This window comes from Fistularia commersonii, chromosome 15 (genome assembly GCF_037954325.1).
Source record: "Fistularia commersonii isolate RoL2024-O1a breed Wild chromosome 15, RoL_Fcom_v1.0, whole genome shotgun sequence".
In the NCBI taxonomy this organism is placed as follows: domain Eukaryota; kingdom Metazoa; phylum Chordata; class Actinopteri; order Syngnathiformes; family Fistulariidae; genus Fistularia; species Fistularia commersonii.
The window spans coordinates 14,557,697-14,577,153 of NC_141298.1; the positions used below are offsets into that span (position 1 = coordinate 14,557,697).

At 41.4% G+C, this 19,457-nt stretch overlaps 4 protein-coding genes and 1 non-coding gene across 8 annotated transcripts; 2 read left to right on the top strand and 3 right to left on the bottom strand.

Annotated features, from left to right (window-relative positions):
- Window positions 1-217: 217 nt before the first annotated feature.
- hist2h2l (histone 2, H2, like) lies at window positions 218-812 on the bottom strand. The gene has a single exon (XM_086160336.1). It carries the CDS (start codon window positions 770-772, stop codon window positions 392-394), a length of 381 nt encoding a protein of 126 aa, XP_086016462.1. The 5' UTR covers window positions 773-812; the 3' UTR covers window positions 218-391.
- Window positions 813-989: 177 nt separating this feature from the next.
- On the top strand, window positions 990-1,811 carry h2ax1 (H2A.X variant histone family member 1). The gene has a single exon (XM_086160335.1). It carries the CDS (start codon window positions 1,053-1,055, stop codon window positions 1,437-1,439), a length of 387 nt encoding a protein of 128 aa, XP_086016461.1. The 5' UTR covers window positions 990-1,052; the 3' UTR covers window positions 1,440-1,811.
- A 3,835-nt stretch (window positions 1,812-5,646) lies between these two features.
- LOC147226648 (heat shock cognate 70 kDa protein) lies at window positions 5,647-9,939 on the bottom strand. Its single transcript, XM_086160334.1, has 9 exons — window positions 9,782-9,939; window positions 8,232-8,441; window positions 7,925-8,130; window positions 7,684-7,836; window positions 7,023-7,578; window positions 6,721-6,923; window positions 6,326-6,524; window positions 6,006-6,238; window positions 5,647-5,922 (listed from the first exon to the last, which is right to left on the bottom strand). The coding sequence occupies exons 2-9, from the start codon at window positions 8,434-8,436 to the stop codon at window positions 5,725-5,727; spliced, it is 1,953 nt and encodes a 650-aa protein (XP_086016460.1). The 5' UTR covers window positions 8,437-8,441; window positions 9,782-9,939; the 3' UTR covers window positions 5,647-5,724.
- On the bottom strand, window positions 6,596-6,688 carry LOC147226649 (small nucleolar RNA SNORD14). The gene has a single exon (XR_015107239.1). It is a non-coding gene; the product is annotated as a small nucleolar RNA SNORD14 (small nucleolar RNA).
- A 2,479-nt stretch (window positions 9,940-12,418) lies between the features above and the next one.
- On the top strand, window positions 12,419-19,364 carry crtam (cytotoxic and regulatory T cell molecule). Of its 4 annotated transcripts, none has more exons than XM_086160337.1 (11): window positions 12,419-12,972; window positions 14,332-14,487; window positions 14,560-14,712; window positions 14,863-14,982; window positions 16,441-16,593; window positions 17,019-17,156; window positions 17,538-17,594; window positions 17,729-17,797; window positions 17,923-18,069; window positions 18,310-18,411; window positions 19,047-19,364. In XM_086160337.1, exons 1-11 carry the CDS (start codon window positions 12,927-12,929, stop codon window positions 19,214-19,216), a joined length of 1,311 nt encoding a protein of 436 aa, XP_086016463.1. In that variant the 5' UTR covers window positions 12,419-12,926; the 3' UTR covers window positions 19,217-19,364. The 4 variants fall into 4 exon arrangements, with proteins under 4 accessions (XP_086016463.1, XP_086016464.1, XP_086016465.1 ...); XM_086160338.1 differs by having other exon boundaries at window positions 18,325-18,411; XM_086160339.1 differs by having other exon boundaries at window positions 14,332-14,472.
- The last annotated feature ends 93 nt before the right edge of the window (window positions 19,365-19,457 follow it).

Here is a 19,457-nt window from a genome sequence, read left to right on the forward strand (position 1 = left end):
AGGCCTGCTTCCATGCTCCCATCTGACCAAATGCTGTCATTTCTGTGCATTCTGTTGATATGTATAGTATGACTTCTGTCATTTTGGCACAAGAAAATATACATTTGAAAATATTTTCCCAATTCCTTTACTTCACATTGATAATTTTGATGTGTAGGCCCTTTTTTTGGCTTTTTTAAATAAACGCATAAGGAAATAAAACAATACAAAGGAGATATCCACAATTTAACAACATCCATGCAGAATTTATTAAATGAAGTCATAAAAACATTGTACATTTCAAAACGGAAGAATTTCAAACAATGTGGTTTCAATCGCAAAGTGCACTTTTTTTTAATGTATCAGTCTTGGTGGTGGTGGGTGGGGAGGGTGAGGGTTGATGATTAGAGCCTCATTTGGAGCTGGTGTACTTGGTCACGGCCTTGGTGCCCTCGGACACGGCGTGCTTGGCCAGTTCCCCGGGCAGCAGGAGACGCACGGCGGTCTGGATCTCCCTGGAGGTGATGGTGGAGCGCTTGTTGTAGTGTGCCAGGCGGGACGCCTCTGCGGCGATGCGCTCGAAGATGTCGTTGACGAACGAGTTCATGATGCCCATGGCCTTGGAGGAGATGCCCGTGTCCGGGTGCACCTGCTTCAGCACCTTATACACGTAAATGGCGTAGCTCTCCTTCCTGCTTTTGCGACGCTTCCTACCCCCTTTCTTCTGGGACTTGATCACCGCCTTTTTGGAGCCTTTCTTAGGCGCGGGAGCCGCTTTAGCCGGGTCGGGCATCCTTCGCTTCCGGTTCCCGCAATAACAAGATCAGCTGTTCTGTCCTCGGAGTCATATTTATAAGGTGGCTTTGCAAACGCGCGTGTGCCAGCGCCGAGATGTGATTGGCTCGACTTCAGCCGGAAGGCGGTCGTTGCCGGCGGACTCGCGTTCTTATTGGTCTATTTGGTTCAGGCTCGTCCGACCAATCGGAGGCTCCGATGCGTCTTATATGTCTTAACTCACTTCCTTATTACGTAAATCCTCGCCGTGCTTCTTCTCCGACCACAAGCCGAGAACCATGTCTGGCAGAGGGAAAACCGGAGGCAAAGCCCGGGCGAAGGCCAAGTCCCGCTCCTCCCGGGCCGGCCTCCAGTTCCCGGTTGGTCGCGTTCACAGACTGCTGCGGAAGGGCAACTACGCGGAGCGCGTCGGCGCCGGGGCCCCGGTGTATCTGGCCGCCGTGCTGGAGTACCTGACCGCCGAGATCCTGGAGCTGGCGGGCAACGCGGCCAGGGACAACAAGAAGACCAGGATCATCCCCAGACACCTCCAGCTGGCCGTGCGCAACGACGAGGAGCTCAACAAGCTGCTGGGAGGAGTGACCATCGCGCAGGGAGGAGTGCTGCCCAACATACAAGCGGTCCTCCTGCCCAAGAAGACCGAGAAGCCGGCTAAGAGCAAGTGAAGAGGGGACTAGCAGGCCCCACTGAGGCGGGACAAAAGAGCTCTCCTCGGAGCCATCTTTTTCATACCAGTGTTCGTTTTATTTTTCTTTATTTTGATTTTTTTTTTATATAAACCTTTCAAAGTAGAGGACTGTGTTTGGTGTGGCTGTTTCTACTTCTTCATCTCGATTCCCATCGGGACTCTTCGTAGACAAAATAAAGAAAAAATGAAAATGGAGGTTCTGATGGTGGCCGACAGCATCCTAAGATGGACCAATTCTGGAGGGAGGGGGTATTTTATTGTTCCCAATGCTGCTACGAAAACGTAAAAGTGGTGTATTTGTCGTGTTGTGTCAATAAATGTGCTGTGGCCCTTCGGCGCAGGGAGAACACGCTCGGTCTTTATTCGTGTTGTTGACACCCGGGCTCTTCGCCGTGGCTCTTTGTGAGAAGATCTGCGGGCCTTCGGCTCCTCGGGAGTCCGATCTTATTTACTCCTATCTCCTTATTTTCCTCCATATTTCCTCTCGAAGAGGTCCGGTCGTTGTGTGCGTTTGTCTCGGCTGAAACGAAACCGAAAGCGAGGGACTCTGTAGCCGGAGCTGCACAGCTCCTCTTGCAAATCTGCAGTGAACAGCAGAGGCCTAATCCAGTTATTCCTGTTTACAGCAACCGGGAAGAAGATACACTCCTCCCCGTTGCTTACAGCTTGCAAAACCTTGCATTTGCATACAGGAATTTCTGTCTAAACAAGTGTGTTTATGCAGGTTATGCCGCTGTTGTACTTGCTGGGGTCAAATGTGTCTGCAGGAGGGGTCAATCATCATTTCCTCATAGTTCAGAATGAAAGGTGACATTCTAGGTTGCAAATAGATGGAATTTATTGGCACAAATAACCCTGTCACAATGTCACCTTGCAGCATCAGCAGGTGATTACTTGATTTTATTTGGACTATTTAATAATGCTAAAATGTTTGAGTGTGTGTGTGAGACTAGAAAAATACAGTGAATTCCCAAATTTGTAAGATGGACATTTGCTGTCAACTCAATTGCTAACATGTGTTTTATAATGATAAACAAATACCAAAAATTAGCTTTTTTTAATGCAGTAATCACTTTGATTAAATACATGCTCTATCTTTCTGGGAACATACCAGAACAACAATCATTTTCTGCTTGTCAATTTATTCTGAGCTACTGTGTTTCAGCAGGTAAATCCTCAATAAAAATATCAACAGGAGACTTTTATTTGAACAGCTGTTTAATGATTGTTGCAATTCAAATATATCCCAATTTGAATTGCTTATTTATTAAAATTTAGCAGTAACCCAATGGTATTTCAAAATATACTGTTAATTCTGTTCAGTCAGTCAGATCAAAAAACTACTGTTTCCATCTATTAAAACTCAATATCTGAATTTAAGTTATATATGACATTAAATTGTTCAATCTAAAGACAATCATTAGATGTTTTGAGACACAACAGATGCACTTGGTGAAGAGAGCTGCTAGAAGTCATAATGTGCCCTGCTAGAAATTATATAACGTGCCCTTAATGTGAGATAACCTCACTCGTGATTTTTTACTGCTCGTACTTTTGGGTCTCTCCTCACGCAATTTTCTGTATCTTTAATCTGAAAAAGAAGTCTTAGCAAGTTTCCCTAAATTCAAGCATGTCTTTCCACACCTCTGGAAAACAAGTTTCTGTGTATGTTGTTTTTCACCAAGCATTTTTGTCTCAAATTCTAACAAGACAGATACAGAGCATTATCTTAAGTGATCCTACCTCTGTAAATGTTCATGATCTCCACTGCACTAAAAACATTTTTTCATGAAAATTCTACTTTTTTTTGGATTCATGTCAACTTGCCAAATTTATAAGAACTTCCATCCTTAGATTCTTTTGAGGAAGACTTTCATAACAACTAACTGTACTGAAGTAACATTTAATTCATATAAAGAACAGCAGGTTTGAACCACAGCCAAATGTTGCAGAATGAACATAGATATGAAAAAATGTCAAGCCTTGGCTGGCATTACCCAATTTTGATAAAATTCACATGTTCTTATGTGTAATTTGTCACATATTGCAATTTTTTTGAAATAAGTTATGTCTTTTAAAATCTTGTAATACATTACAAATGCAGCATACAAGTTGTGCATTGAGAACAACTATTAACTTTGGTGAGCGATGGTTCTCCTAGAAACAAGGGCTCATGTTGGTGATCGATGGTTCTTCTAGAAACAAGGGCTCATGCTGGGCTTTTCTGCACGAGATTATGTGACCTGGTGTACCTGCTGTACTGGCAGGGGCTATTTTTGCACCCGGTGAGATGTGCAGCTGATGCTTAACAAAGACTCATCACAAATCTTCAGCCAGCCACAGGCTGGTATTCTTAGGTGAGGGAGGGGCCTGACAACTTCCTCTAAGCGGGAAGATTTTTCTTCTTGCCACCATTTTCTGCAGGCATGACTAAGCCAACGGTTCTCATGGCCTTTTAAGTTATACACTGTCCTGCTTGGCTTCTGACAAAGCATCAGGACATTTTTCAGTGTCCTCTTGACTGTGGACTTTCTTCGCCGACAATTTCTGTTCCTCGGGAGAGATTATCTTATCTCAGAAATTACACCCAAACCCACTCATTCCCAATAAACATAGGTGTTTCCCTTCATGACCAATGTAGCAGGGGAAAGGCCGACATCTTATAGATATGTCATCAGAAAGGATCATGTTTTAGTGTGTTTTTGGTACTTTTGAACCTTTTCATAAGAATCTGAGGAGTAGAGTGAGTTTTTTTTACATACCCTCTAGCCTTTGGACTTCCTGCTGATTTCCTCAAACAACAGCAGAAAATTAGCTCAATCTTTTCAGTATTTTCAGCCGTGACAGGGATGCCATTCACTTGATTTCAGCCTTATCAGTGGGTAAAACTGATTAAAACTGGGACCACTTCTTTCAAGGATGGACAGAGTCGTCATTTCAAAGCCTCTGCTGCCATTCTGCTTCAGTCACTGGCCAGGATCCTCGTTCTTGAGATTTGTAATATGGCATCTTCCCAAGGCTTTCAGATACAAGCGGTACCTTCACTTAGACCAGAGGTGCTTTGAGATTTGGAATAATTCTAGTCCTGTCCCATGTGACATCCCCTTTGTCCTGTTGTTAAGGATGTTCATAATCTATTTTGAAGCCCTGATGATTATTTCTAATTCGCAAGTGAGGATTGGGAGTGGTGGTATGACTTGCCACAAGGAATAGTTCACTGTGCAGCATTGTGGTGAAATCATGTGTGATGAGGCAGATGTGCATTTTCCAAAGGCCTCGACCTTTGTGATAGATTCCAGCTAGGCCTATTAATATCAACCAAATTGAATTCATTAGTGTTTTCCCTAGAAAGATGGCACACCATTGTGCCTTGTATTACAGTATGTGGGGCTTTGACTGTGAGGCAGAAGTGAAATAGAAGTTTGTGGTCGATTAGTAAGGATGCATTTAGGACCTCAAGCAAGATATCAAATTATTTCTAACCTCATGTCTCGTCAGGATAAACAGTTGTAAAATACCTTAAATCTAGCTTATTCTTTTGTGAAAAGAACACTACAGTTCACCAGAGCAGTGTTCCCTAGCTCAGAAATAATCCCTTGAGAATTTGTGAGAAGGGACTCACGCCTTTCCAGTATTTAGACCAACACCCTTGCCCATGTCTTCTAAAAAGCTTCAGAGGAAAATCAATTTCCTACAAGTGGGGTGAGATCTAAAGTTTTAAGAAATGCTCCTTAAGGGAAGTTTGTCAATAGTGGAGTTGGAAATATCAGTGTGTGGTATTGAAGTACAAAATGGTTCCTGTGGAACGGATGTGGCTAAGTGGGTGAGTCATGCTTGGAGATACTCCTGGTCTCACTGCAGAGCTTGAAGTACAGTTGAAATTAATGTCAACCTCTTGCTCGACATATAGCTACCAACACACATTAACATCCCTGACTGACTTCATATTTCACCAGACATCAAAACAGTTACGTTATGTTGGCAGGGAGTCATTTTTTTCATCATAGAGACGATATCAAGAGTAACAAGCTGGAGAGTGAATTGTTAAGTATAAAATGGTTCAGAATCACTATTATGTGTTTGAGTTCCACAAATCTTGCCAGTCATGACATTAACTTGTCTAATAATGTTGTTTTGTCAACACATAGATATCACTTCACTGCAAATGATCTTGACACAAACTATTTAACACTGTAGTGTTTTTATTTTGTGTAACGAGGGTAGCAATCTTTGAACTTTTCTTCAAGGTGATGGCGGAATGTTTAATCAACCTCCTCAATGGTCGGGCCAGAGGATCCGCCACCAGGGGCGGCACCACCAGCACCAGGGAAGCCACCAGGCATGCCTTCAGGCATACCACCAGGCATACCTCCAGCACTCTGGTACAGCTTGGTGATGATGGGGTTGCACACCTTCTCCAGTTCCTTCTGTTGGTGCTCAAACTCATCCTTGTCAGCTATCTGTGGAATATGAGAATGGACGGAAAAGTTATTATTGGCAAAGAAATTGATTTCATGGTTTAAAATTGTTGCCAAACACTTACCTGGTTCTTGTCAAGCCAGCTAATAACCTCGTTGCACTTATCCAAAATGGTCTTCTTGTCATCATCGCTGATTTTGCCAGCAAGTTTCTCATCCTCCACTGTGGACTTCATGTTGAAGGCGTACGACTCCAGGCTGTTCTTAGCGGACACCTTGTCACGCTGGACGTCATCCTCAGCCTTGTACTTCTCAGCTTCCTGAACCATGCGTTCAATGTCCTCCTTGCTCAGACGACCTGATGAAAACCACAGGCAAGATCAACATTTTAAAGTCTGGAGCAGGTCTTTGAATTGAATGACTTGCATTTTTATTCATTTTATACCTTTGTCATTGGTGATGGTGATCTTGTTCTCTTTGCCAGTGCTCTTGTCTACGGCAGAAACATTCATGATGCCATTAGCATCAATATCAAAGGTCACCTCGATCTGAGGGACACCACGAGGAGCAGGAGGAATGCTTGTCAGCTCGAATTTGCCCAGCAGGTTATTGTCTTTGGTCATTGCGCGCTCGCCTTCGTACACCTGTTGAAATGATGAGCCAGTTAGGCAAGTTGATACAACAAACACTGACACCAGTGCTTTTTTTTTTTTTTTCGCTCAGACATCCAAGGAAGGTCGGGGCCATCTTTGGTCGCAAGACCTCTGGTGGAAACTACGAATGGCTGGAATAAACGTCATCACAGCGAAACACGGAGATGCAGAATGATGAGGTATTCACCTGAATTAACACTCCTGGCTGGTTGTCAGAATAGGTGGTGAAGGTCTGAGTCTGCTTGGTAGGAATGGTGGTGTTGCGCTTGATCAGGACAGTCATGACCCCTCCGGCTGTCTCGATACCCAGGGACAGTGGGGTGACGTCCAGAAGAAGCAAGTCCTGGACATTCTCAGACTTGTCACCAGACAAGATGGCAGCCTGAACAGCTGGGAAATAAAGTAGATGGTTAGAGTCCAAGTCATCAGTTTCTCATTTCCAATATTAGTCAGAAATACTAAATTGTACCACAACTGTTTGACACTCACCCGCTCCATAGGCAACGGCTTCATCCGGATTTATGCTCTTGTTCAGCTCCTTGCCATTGAAGAAATCTTGAAGCAGCTTCTGGATCTTGGGGATACGGGTGGAGCCGCCGACCAGGACGATGTCATGGATCTGGCCTTTATCCATCTTGGCGTCACGGAGGGATTTCTCCACTGGGTCCAAGGTGCCCCGGAAGAGGTCAGCATTGAGCTCCTCAAAGCGAGCTCTGGTGATGGAAGTGTAGAAATCTACTCCCTCGTACAAGGAGTCAATCTCAATGCTGGCCTGGGTGCTGGAAGACAGGGTGCGCTTTGCCCTCTCACAAGCTGTGCGCAGACGACGGACAGCTCTCTTGTTGTCACTGATGTCCTTCTTGTACTTGCGTTTGAACTCTGCGATGAAGTGGTTGACCATGCGGTTGTCAAAATCTTCTCCTCCAAGATGAGTATCACCGGCGGTGGACTTGACCTCAAAGATGCCGTCCTCGATGGTCAAGATGGACACGTCGAAGGTGCCGCCACCAAGATCAAAGATCAGAACATTCCTCTCAGCACCAACCTGAAAACAAATCAGACAAACATTTGAGAACCAGTCAAGTATTTTTCATGTGATTCTTCATGGATTACATTTTAAAAGCATTTGGACATCACTTGCATGACTTACTTTCTTGTCCAACCCGTAGGCGATGGCGGCGGCAGTTGGCTCATTGATTATACGCAACACATTGAGGCCAGAGATGGTACCAGCATCCTTTGTGGCCTGGCGCTGAGAGTCGTTGAAGTAGGCAGGTACTGTAATTACTGCATTGGTGACAGTCTGGGGGGAAAAAAACAAGCCCAACTTTAAGGGAAGTTCCTGGAAAAGACTTGGTATTTGGCTGTCATGTTGCTGTGCAAAGGCTTACTTTTCCTAGGTAGGCTTCAGCAATTTCCTTCATCTTTGTCAGCACCATGGAGGAGATCTCCTCTGGGTAGAAAGTCTTAGTCTCACCCTTGTAATCGACTTGAACCTTGGGACGAGTGTTGTCATTGACGACTGTAAATGGCCAATGTTTCATATCAGACTGTACAATTGAGTCGTCAAATCTTCGGCCGATCAGTCGCTTTGCATCTGTAAAAGAGAGTGTGGTACTTTACAAAATGTAAAAATCAGGATTCGTATAGACTTCAAGGACCGTTAGTCCTAAAAATTAAATTGCACTCTTCTCTTACCAAAGACCGTATTTGTGGGGTTCATGGCAACCTGGTTCTTGGCTGCATCCCCAATGAGACGCTCAGTGTCTGTAAAGGCCACATAGCTGGGTGTGGTCCTGTTGCCCTGGTCATTGGCGATAATTTCAACTTTGCCATGCTGGAAGACACCCACACAGGAGTAGGTGGTCCCGAGATCGATACCGACTGATGGTCCCTTTGACATGTTTCCTAGAAGAAGAAATGTCAGGGAAGAGGTTGATTTTTAAAAGAATTTTATTAATAACATGCAATACATATGAAACCAAAAAAATGGTATTTAAATTACTACCTTGAAGAAAATATTCAATTTCTTTCAATTTTCTGAAAGAAGGGGGGGGGGGGGGGGCACTGTCTCGTTAAAATTGTTCATTGTGCTTAAAATTTGATTAGTGCAACGATCACCTTGTCTTGTCATCTCGATTAATGGTAAAAATCTGTAGATTGATGACGCCAGGGCTTGATCGACTCAAGTGTCTCAGGCCTGGCGTTGCCGTGGAAACATAATATTCCTCCAGCTAGTGACACAGGAGTCATTGTTTACATTACCATGTCATGCTGGTTTGATGTGATGGTTGCTTCTAAATTTGAACAGCTGCTTCTATTAGCAGCCACGCTGCATCATTTGGTTTCCTGCTGCCAGATCAGATCTCTTCCAGTAAAATACATGATGACAGACTTTTCGGAGATTCACTGCCCTACAATCTACTGTGCGGATATGATTAGAAAGATGCACGCAAAGTTCTCTTAGTAGCTTCATTTATCACGCAATTACCATTATCCTCAGCGAGAAGTGTTTGCACTTCTATCACAACATTAAACATTTGGTCAATAATTACAGTGTGATCGTTAGTTCTCGAAAGTGTTGTCTGCCTTCCCAAAGTGTTCAGACACCGTGGCGAAAAACAAATCGAACTCCTTGGATTAACTTCATCTATAAGTGTTAGGACTGCCAAACGAGGCTGGGACAAATACTGTCCAAGGCAAAAAGGGAAATTACACACATCCCGGATACAAACAAACCAAGACGTTTGGACTAAGCAGTCTGCAAAGACAAGGTCAGTTGCAACAAATAAACACATGGTGTGAGAAGTCCATCTGACAGATATGACCAGAGATAGTACCCCCAAACAACTATTTAATGATGTTATTGTTTACAAATCGGTTGCATCGTTTAGATTTGACAATTGACTAAAGAAAAATCTGTCTATCAAGTCTGTCTTGCTTATCCGTTAGGAGAACCATCTGCTCGGTTTGTTCCCTTCCTCCACCCCCCATCCCACGCCATTAATATCCATAAGCAGCGGCACCCCGTTCCCGAAGATTCTCCCCCAAAACAGTGACGCCCCATTTTCGGCTTTCGACGTCAACGGTTATGTCTTTTAATTCAAAAGAACAAACAAAACCCAATGTTAGGTAAACAACGACGCCAAATGAACTCCAGCTATTAAATAATGTACTTGGGAATATGTGACTATTATAAAAAAAAAAAAGAACATGTGGAATATGTTCTTAAAAAGGGGATAACTTACCTGATTATTGGGCCCAAAACGTCTGCTCGGGCTGGGTCGGATGGAACTAACGTATTCGGGATGAGAAAGGAAGGACCGCTAACGGGTCGCGGATCATTTTATAGAGCGGCCAGCAGCCAATGAGTCACTCGCTCTGGAAGTTTCCTCAGCTCTCAGCCAATGAGCGTCGACAAATGACGCTGACCACCGCCGCTTTTCAACCATTTCGTAATCCCTGTATCCCAGCGCCGCATGGCTACCGCAGTGCCAGGAGAGATAGCGTCAAGAACCCTGTCCGGGACGTCAAAATACCGGATGTATAGCAAACAATTATCCCTGACGAGAGGCTGAGATATTTAGATTTTCTTTTCTAACATCCTAGAGGTGATGTGGTGAAGTGGTCACTCTGGCTGAGCTTGACTTCTGCGGCGGGACAGGATGTGGAGGAGACTGCACTGCAGCTGCTGCTGCTGCTCCTCCATTGTTGACATAAGTTATCCCTCCAGTAGTAACGAGAATGCTAATGAAAGAGAAAATAGGGCGGTGGAAGGGTCGTAGATTTAGATAGAAGTCTGCTTTCTGCGATAAAATGGTGGAGCATCTTATTAATTTATGCTATAATGCAAGTTATCACATGCCAGAAATGATGTGATCTGTGCCAGATTGCTGCCAGGGCTTTGACGCGCTTCTGCAAAAGATGATGTCTGCAGCAACCGCATCCATGTTCCTGTCACTTGATGTGGCTTGTAGCATTGTAGCATTGCAGATGCTGCTTTCTCGCATCTTCTTTTGTTGCATTCATCACCTTAACGCCGTACTGGCTGTGTTTCTTGCCTTAAATCTATGACTTTCTCTCGCCTTCTCTCTTGCTCTGCCTGTTCACCTACTTTTGCATATGAACTTAATAAAGCAATATCTAAAATCTTGACATTTCTTATGCAAGAAAAAGAAAATTATTTATGGGCCGCACTTGGCTATCCCTTGTGTAAAACTATGCCGCCACATAGTAGAAAAATCTATTTTATTGCCATGTGATATAGCTTACACACATATATAGATATTCAAAAGATACAGGGTTTAGAGGTTAAAAATTATGCTCTTGTTGGTTTTCACATCTGGGGATTCAATGAAACATCTGGGCACATTCTTGTTCTGTGAAATTACATTAAGATTGAGCAAAGTGCACTCAGTCTGACACCACAGATGATGCTCAGCTGTTGCATTAAATTCATCTGTGTGCGTTCAGCTGGAGAATATGATAATTGTTAATCACAACCATGAAGGTTATATCATTATAATGGTCTTTTTGACATTATGAGTAGGATTTCACCTCCTGCTTTATAGGAAGAGTCATCGTGGCTGAACGGTGGTGTGTTTTGATCAGATGGAACAGGCAGGACTTGATCAGGAGGCAAATACAAGCTTTTTTTTCACCATTCCATCTTCCAGTGAGAGGTTTTAATCAATTTTAATGAGCATGTTAGGAACTTGACCTCATAGGTTATTACATTCATGAACATGCTCTATTTTTTTCTCTATCAATGGAAAAAGGTCCTAAAATGAAATGAGTCTCAGTTACCTCCCTGTTTGTTTGCGATAAAAGGAAATGATGGTGATGATAACAGCCAAGTTTAAGCTTATTCACAGTGATGTTATATTTCATTGATGAATTACCCATAAACTGCAGTGTAAGGCAACTGCCCATGAAAATCACATTTTATTTGTTTAACATAACAAAAAAAAATTACTTTTTCACACCGTGGACATCTACGAAACACCAACATGCCCATTTTAGCTGGTTACAGTTTGTAGCTTTTTGTCAATGTTTATTTTTAAATCTTTGTCTGATCTGTTCCTGGTGGTTTAAGTATGGATGAATATTTTGAATTTCAGGGAAGACATCTAATGTTTTAAATTGATTTCTATCAAACTATGAACTAGTATTTGAAGCCAGATGTTTGGGGTGCACTGCCAGGGACACAAGCCTCGGCATATGTCAATTTATGCATGTGGAAACTCCTGCAAAGTAATTTTAGCTATGGAGGTCAATTTTTAATGCAAAAACAGACAGAATGCTGGATCGATGAACAAAGGCCAGATTAGGTCCTGAACCCGAAACAATTGATTCACCCTTTCCTGCACTCAATAGCACAAAGTAATTGACAACAAAATAAAAAATGAAATAAAGTTCATGGTGTTTTTTTGATGTATTTCAATGATTCTTTACACCACGCCAAAACTGTTTTTTTTTTTTTTTTCTTGCTTTGTATTTCCAGCTAATGAAACTCTCGCAGATATCCCCAAATCTTTTGCAATTATTTGTTATGTGTGAATGTCATCAGGTTGATCTTATTCCACCAGGGGGCATCAAGAATCGCAGGCAAGAGGAAAGCAAATCGAGAAACGGTGGAATATCCCTGGATGAACAGAAACCTGATCAGCTGCCAGGCTTTGGCAGCCCGTTGAAAATCCAACACAGCATTTGTAAAAATCTGTATCATCTTCCACATTCATTTGTTTTACTGCTGAAACCCCCATAATAATTGCAACCCTAAATTCACTGCTGCTAAAAGTAGATTTAATCATGAAGTCACTCGGATGTTAACGTTTTGGGATGATTAACACCTTTTATCAGATCTCTCTTTTCAACAGAGCGAGTCCAAATATGTCACTGAATTTTGTGATTTCATTGACCGTTTGCTTGCAGAGAAGATGAGGCTCTTAATTTAAATTTGGATATGTTCAATTTTTGACCAATTTGCCATATTTAGATGACAAAACTACAGAGGGCTGTGTCACCGACTGATATACATCAGGCTTGGTTCCTTTTTTGTGCCATGAAATCCATGTTTAATATACTACAAAGTAATATGCATTGTCACGTTTACAACTGCAAGAGAGATTGTGGCAACTACTATTTCCTTCCACGTGCATCTAAAATAAATTAAATTGGCTTCAGGAACTGGTCTTGCACCTACCACGTGTGATACACTGACCTTTTCCCCTTGCGCGTTGGTTTCACAAACGGCTTTTTGGGCTTGTGATGTTGGTGGAAAGCACAGATCCGTGATGTCACGGAAGGTCCCTCAGAGACGCTCAAATAGTTGAAGAAATGAGGAAACACGACAGAACTGAAGTGCTGCTTGGCTCTTGATGAGTGAGAGTGATGGAAGCGAAGCTCCAGCTTGTCTTCTTCATGTTATTCATACAGGGTGAGTCTCTTACCTTATGCACTTGCAGAATAGAATTTTCTTATCTGAAAGTGGCACATTTTGGTATGATGACTGTTTAGAGTTTAGAAAAAAAAAAACAACAGAAATCATACATTGCCCAAGATTTTATATATTTGTATGCTTTTCTAGTCACTGGTTGCAAATCAAGTGTCAGTTAAAATTGTTAACCATATTTCAAAACTTTGTTTTCATGAGAATATGATTTAGTTTTGATGTGTTTCCTTGCTCTTAAGTTACTTGTTTTCTCTGTGGTTTTGTCAGGTGATGTAAAACTATTGAAGGTTAAGGCTATTTAAGGTTTAGTAGTACAGCTAATGTGTAAAGTAAAAGTATAGTGCATTTTGTTCAGGTAGCCTGTTTTCTAAATAGCCATGTTTTAAACTTTACTGGTTTATTTTACACCGCATCAAGAATTTGTTACAATCCAGATCATGATATAGAATTATGCATTTTCAAACCATCTTGAGTGTGGAGTGTTGTCAAAAAGAAAACTTCGCTTTATGGTGGTTTTCATTCACTATTCATATCTTTGTGTGCAAAATGGTCCTGGTGACCTCTGACACATGACACATGCCATCATTTTTTTCCCAACCGTTGCTCACACCCCTTCGGAAAAGTACCTCAAGACCCCCGCTCAAACCGACGGAAACAACAAAATCGTTTTCTGTCTCCTACCCCCTACTTTCTCTTTCACCTCAGGAGGACTGGCCACATTACTTCCTGTAAGCAGTAAAAAAAAGAATTTGTTTGATTCAGGGGGGCACTTCATTTTGTAACTCTTCACTCTACGTGAGAGACAAATGACTTCAGAGGACGTGAGATGAATTAATGCATTAAAAATGAGTTTCAATTAGTTTTCCAAAAAGTCTTCTCCAGATGAATGCCCCACTCAGTGGTTGGACAATTATAAGAAGACAGGGAATTAGACTTTTTCCACATTTCTGCCAAAAATTCACCTTAGCGTAAAATCCATGCTGAAGTGGAACTGCTGAACGTTAAGCAGTTAAAAATTTGGTTCCCACATGTCCTCAGGAGTAATGTGGACTTCAGGATTCCTTTAAATATAGTTAATATAGAACATACACAGAAACATCTTGGGACCTACGATTCAGTTTTTTAAGACGTCGTTGTTGTCATTTATTCAACCATACATAATTCTGAGCCCCTCAAGCCTAAACATGGTACTCGGGTATCTAGATCCCAAAATTAAGTCTAAATTTCAAATGTTTTGTGCGTGCGTGTGTGTATGAATAGATGATTCATATTGTATCTGAATATGTCATGTGCAAATGAATGTTTTCTTTCAAGTTCTCAATGTTCCTGTTTTGATGATTGCAGTGTCACTTACTCTGGAAGAGCATGTGACTGTAATAAAGGGTGATACGCTCTTCCTGAGATGCCCCATCAAAAATGCCCATCAGAAAACGATGGAGTGGAAGAATCCTCATGGACAGATCATGTTCCACAATGACACTGCGGGTAAAGATGATACAGGTACAGTATTTCTTGTGCTCCGCAGATTTTTGATCTTGAATATCTGTTTTATTTCCCCTCATTTATTTTAAGGTAAACGAGACAAACGCTACAGTTTGGACAAACGGTCCAAGTCGGAATACACAGTCAGTGTTTCACATGTCACCTTCGAGGATGGAGGCACCTACACATGCACGGATTACAGCCACCATATAACAGAAAAGACGTGGGAGGTGACAGTGCTAGGTAAATGTGCTTTTCCATTTCTAATGTTACGGTCAGTGTTACAGTGTGACAAAAACTGCACCCTTCAGCATTCCTCACCCTGATACTGCTGTTTGGTTGTGAATTGCACAATATTCCAATAAAATTCTCTCTGCTGTTCATTGTCTCAAGGTCTCCCAAAACTGAAAGTGACTAAACACAAGGGGAAGTTTGTCTTACGTTGCACAGCTAAAGCCTCCCAATATCAACCGCAAATCTCCTGGCAACTGGACTCTGGGCCAGAAATTGTTGGTAAGTTCGTTCTGTACACTTAACAAACAAGATTCAAAAGATTTTAAGTTTTTATTCTCATAGCTACAGTTTCTCTGTACAATAAAATTCTTTGTCGTCCACAGTGCAGCCAGATAAGCAGAGATAAATGAATAATAAACATAGGTAACCTGTGGCAGGAAATGTAAAAAGTATTAGCAAGTTCTAGTATTAGATGTGCAAGTTCACAAAGTGCAGTTGCAGGTTGAATGCAGACAATCAAGTACTTGGAGTGAATGCGAAAAAGCACTACTAAAACAGGATGTCAGCTGTTTGTATCTGAATTCTGTTGAAAAGGCGAATTCGGTTTTGTATGATGAGGTTTTTTTCCCCCCCAAACAATTGCTCATGCAGGGTTTGAGCTTGCATGTAGGCTCATATGCTAACGGTGATGCAAAGGTCCCACTGTCGAAATTGCTATTTCGGTAGAAGCATCTAAAAATTAGTCCCAACAGTTCCCGGAGACAAACATATCACAGGGCCCGTAGAGACACTTCATTTGAGCCTGGTAAAACACTTATCAGTCATGGTGGAATGTTAGTTTACCCCACACATACAAATGTAGGGGCTTTTTCACTTTGACAAAGGGCGCCTATTCTTTTTGTAAAAGCCCCCCCCCCCCCCCCCGAAACACTTGACTTAAAGCTGCAGTCTTCATCCCTATGCGGCAAAACACGAAAGTTCGTTTTCTCTTTTGGACTTTCAAAACTCAGCCAAAAATAGCCAAACCAAACTGAAGATGTGTCACCCTGATATGGAAAGGGGTTTTACTTAATGTTATCCCCTTGCTGAACTAAATGCCAATAGGGAAGTAAATCTAGTGCCTGCTGTATTGTTGCAAAATGTTTGTTTGCCTCTTGACCAATGCGTCATCTATCACAAGAAAACGTGGGAATGTCTATTTTGATTGGGGGGATTTCACTAATGAAGTGTCCAAGACGTGACATCACTCTATTATTTTAAATACCAAGGCATCAGGACCGAGGATGAATATGTGATCTGTGCCTTTATATTTTGTTTGTCACATTTATTTCAGATTTAGCGCATAATAGTAGGTGAATGGAAAAGATGCTGTTTGCATTGGCGTCACAAGACATTTATTTCAGATGATTTAACCTTACCAAACGTGAGGTAAAATAAGGGGGCTTTAGCACCCACTTAACACCCCACCCTTGCTCGAATGTCACACGACCACAAAGTGGGCTCCGGGTTCTCAATATATCTTCACATTTCTATAAATGGTAAATCAAATCCTCAGCGATGGGGTGGGTGTGATGGAAGCTGATGTGTCTGACTGAAACCAACCAATCAAACCGACCCACTCGTCTTTCCCCACTTTCACTGAAGTTCATGAGTCAATCTCTTCTTGTGCCCCCGCTATTACATTTTGAGGTGTATCTTTGTCTCATGGGAACCTGTGAATTCTGTTTCTGTCCACAGGTTTTGGACAAGCTCAACACAACACAAATAAACGTGTCTCCACTGCAACATTAAGTCTTTTGGTGAAGACCAGTATTACTGTGAAATGCCTCGTCCGCCATTCTTTTTTGCACTCAGGACCGCTGATGGACTTTATCACAATTGGCCAATATTGTGAGTAAAATTCATTTATTTATATATTCCTAACAATTTTAAGTAATGTCATTGTAAAAATAAATTAATATATTGAATTAAGGGGATGTTGAAATGTTGATTACTATGAAAACTCAAGACCTCTCCTTTCAGTCTGAAAAGTTATAAAGCTATACATTGGGCCCAATAGAAAGTGCAGTGAACTGACATTTGATTTATCAGTGTCTTTAAAAACAAACAACAAAAGGAGAAATTAGTAAAGATATGTTTTTGTGACAAAATCTGATATTTGAAAAGCATGTTCGGATTCTGACACGGTCTTTCTCCCCATGATGATGTCAAAGATGATGTATGAAACAGCACCTATTTTCTCTTTAGATAAAGATTTTCCATTTAATTTTATTATGATTTGCTGGTTATATGTGACATAAATGTCTCTCTCACAGCAAAACGCAGAAGCTCAACTGGATTGGTTAAATCTCAGACACCAAAGACAACAGAGATGATACCGACAGCGACCCAGCCAACCCAATTGGACAGGAAAACAATGATCCACCCAACCAGAGAGATACATGAGCAGACAAGTATGTTTAGATATTTCAGATCAGAATCTCAACAAATATCCATACTTTCTAAAGCCATCTTCCTTGAAGTAGGTTATTGTAAGAAGACATTTCCTTTTTTTAATTCAATATTTCTGGGTTGTTTCACATTGCTGCTAGAGGAACACGATTCCGGGGATTTCTCGGCAAAACTGTAAAAGAAACATGTGGAATCAATGAAACAAATAGCAGTAATTCATTCTGCAATAATTCACTGCATGCGTTAACCCCAATACAACAAATACTAATATTGCTTTTATTAGTGCGTCTAACTATGTTGTTATTATTATAAGTTTTAGTTGTCGTAGTAGTAGTGCAAGGAGGAGGAGTAATGATTTTATTCAATGTATTTATTTTTTGCAGACGCTGTTTCAGATTCAACCACAAGTGAAGCCATCAGTAATACAAGAAGCACAAACGGTATATCCACTGCACTCAGAAAACAATATTACTGTACTCCCATCTAGTGGTGCTCAGGAACAATTGAACCTGAATTGTTTTAGGTTAACTTGCCTGCAATGGTCTTCATTCTACTTTTTCCCATTATTTGAAAGGCTCCATAGCTGTCACTGAAACAACAGAGAAAGTCACATCCTTCGACAGCACTGAGGAAAATACAACAGGTAAGTCTGCAGCGCCAGCGTCTCCATGGATGAAAACCATCATCTCCAATTTGGACACGATGAAGAAAGAGACGTCTCTCATGGTCAGTTTTGAGGAACTAAGCTTTGACGTGTCTGTTTTCCAGTGAATGCAAATGACAAAGAGATGCAGGAAACACCGAAAGGTTCCTCATTACTGGTCTTCTTGGTGACATGCCTGATCTTGGCGCTTATGGTGATGGTCCTTTTTTTCGCCATTCAGCTAAGAAGAGCACATATCAACTGGAAGAAAGGTAATAAAAAAATTAAAAAAAATTAAAGTTCCGTCTGTAAATGTTGCGTAATAGTGATAAGGGGACAGATACTACGTTATGCTTTAGTTTGACCATTTGCTTATCAAGGAAGTTTATTTATTATGTTGTATTTCTGCTCGATTTGTCTCTGGGCTGGAAAATACCGCAAAGAAAATGTGTTAGCCGATGCTGAATATTGTGCTCTGTTTTCAAAAATAACTAAAATAAGGCATGTGACAGTATACATTGTTACAGAAAATGACAACTCTGACCCGTCCGACGAGAGCAGTAAATCCAAGTCAAGCCAGAAAGACAGGAATACTCAAGGTCACCAACAAAGAGGTATGTAAATATGACTCCTAAGTGATGACTCTTATCTTATCTTTCTATCTTATCTATCTTATTGTTCTTTGGTGTAGTTCTCCAATGTGGCTTCAACCCTCCAAGCTCACAATCTGCCCCTGATTCTGTCCACTCTTTGTTGGGGTTGACTTTTTATATGAGGCATAACCGTCTACATCATCTTGAAAATGTGTTTATCAGTACTCCATTAATATCCTGCATATTAAGAGGTGTTATCCTTATTGTAGATAATTCCCTATTTTTGCATAAGGGTCTGGGAAAATATTTTCACAGTTTGCTTAGAAGCATTGTTACACAGTCTGCGGTCCAGATTTGCCTGTTCTGTCTCACCAACTTCTTTTATTGTAATCATCTTAATGTGTTCATGAAGGAGTAATCTCATTTTCTCTCGTTTCTTATTGTCTCATCGCAAAATTAAGCGCTCATTTTATGGCATTTACAGAAAAATATCAACCTACGTGTTCCGAATGTCCGTGTTGGTGATAGAGCACAAATAATAAAATAAAAATCTCTGCTCTGTGTCTTTCCACAGAGCAAAGTATGTCAGTTTTTCTACAATAAATGAATCCCCAATGCCTCACTTTTGTCTAACGCTCTCTCTCTGCCTCACACAGGGCTGTTCAACACGATATTTGCACATTATAATGTTGAAGAACCAACGGTTTCCGTGATCACCGTGGCTGCAGAAATAGAACCAGAGCGGACAGAAAATGTGCAGAACTCTCTGCCGCAAACCTCCGAACACACCTCAGCCAAAACTCACTCGAAAGAGACAGAGCTATAATATTTGAACATAAAACAAGGAATGACTGCCTGAGCATCATCATCATGCTTTAAAAATTCACCCTGAAACCTCATGTTCATAATGTACTGTATTTTATAAATGTTGTATGTTAGCTGGTTACAAATGTCATTAAATCATATTTTTTTAGAACCCTGAAGTCTACTGTTTTTAAATTTGGATATTGGGTTGTTAGAAATGGCAAGAAATTATGGCTCAGATTACGTAACCTTTCTTCGCCATC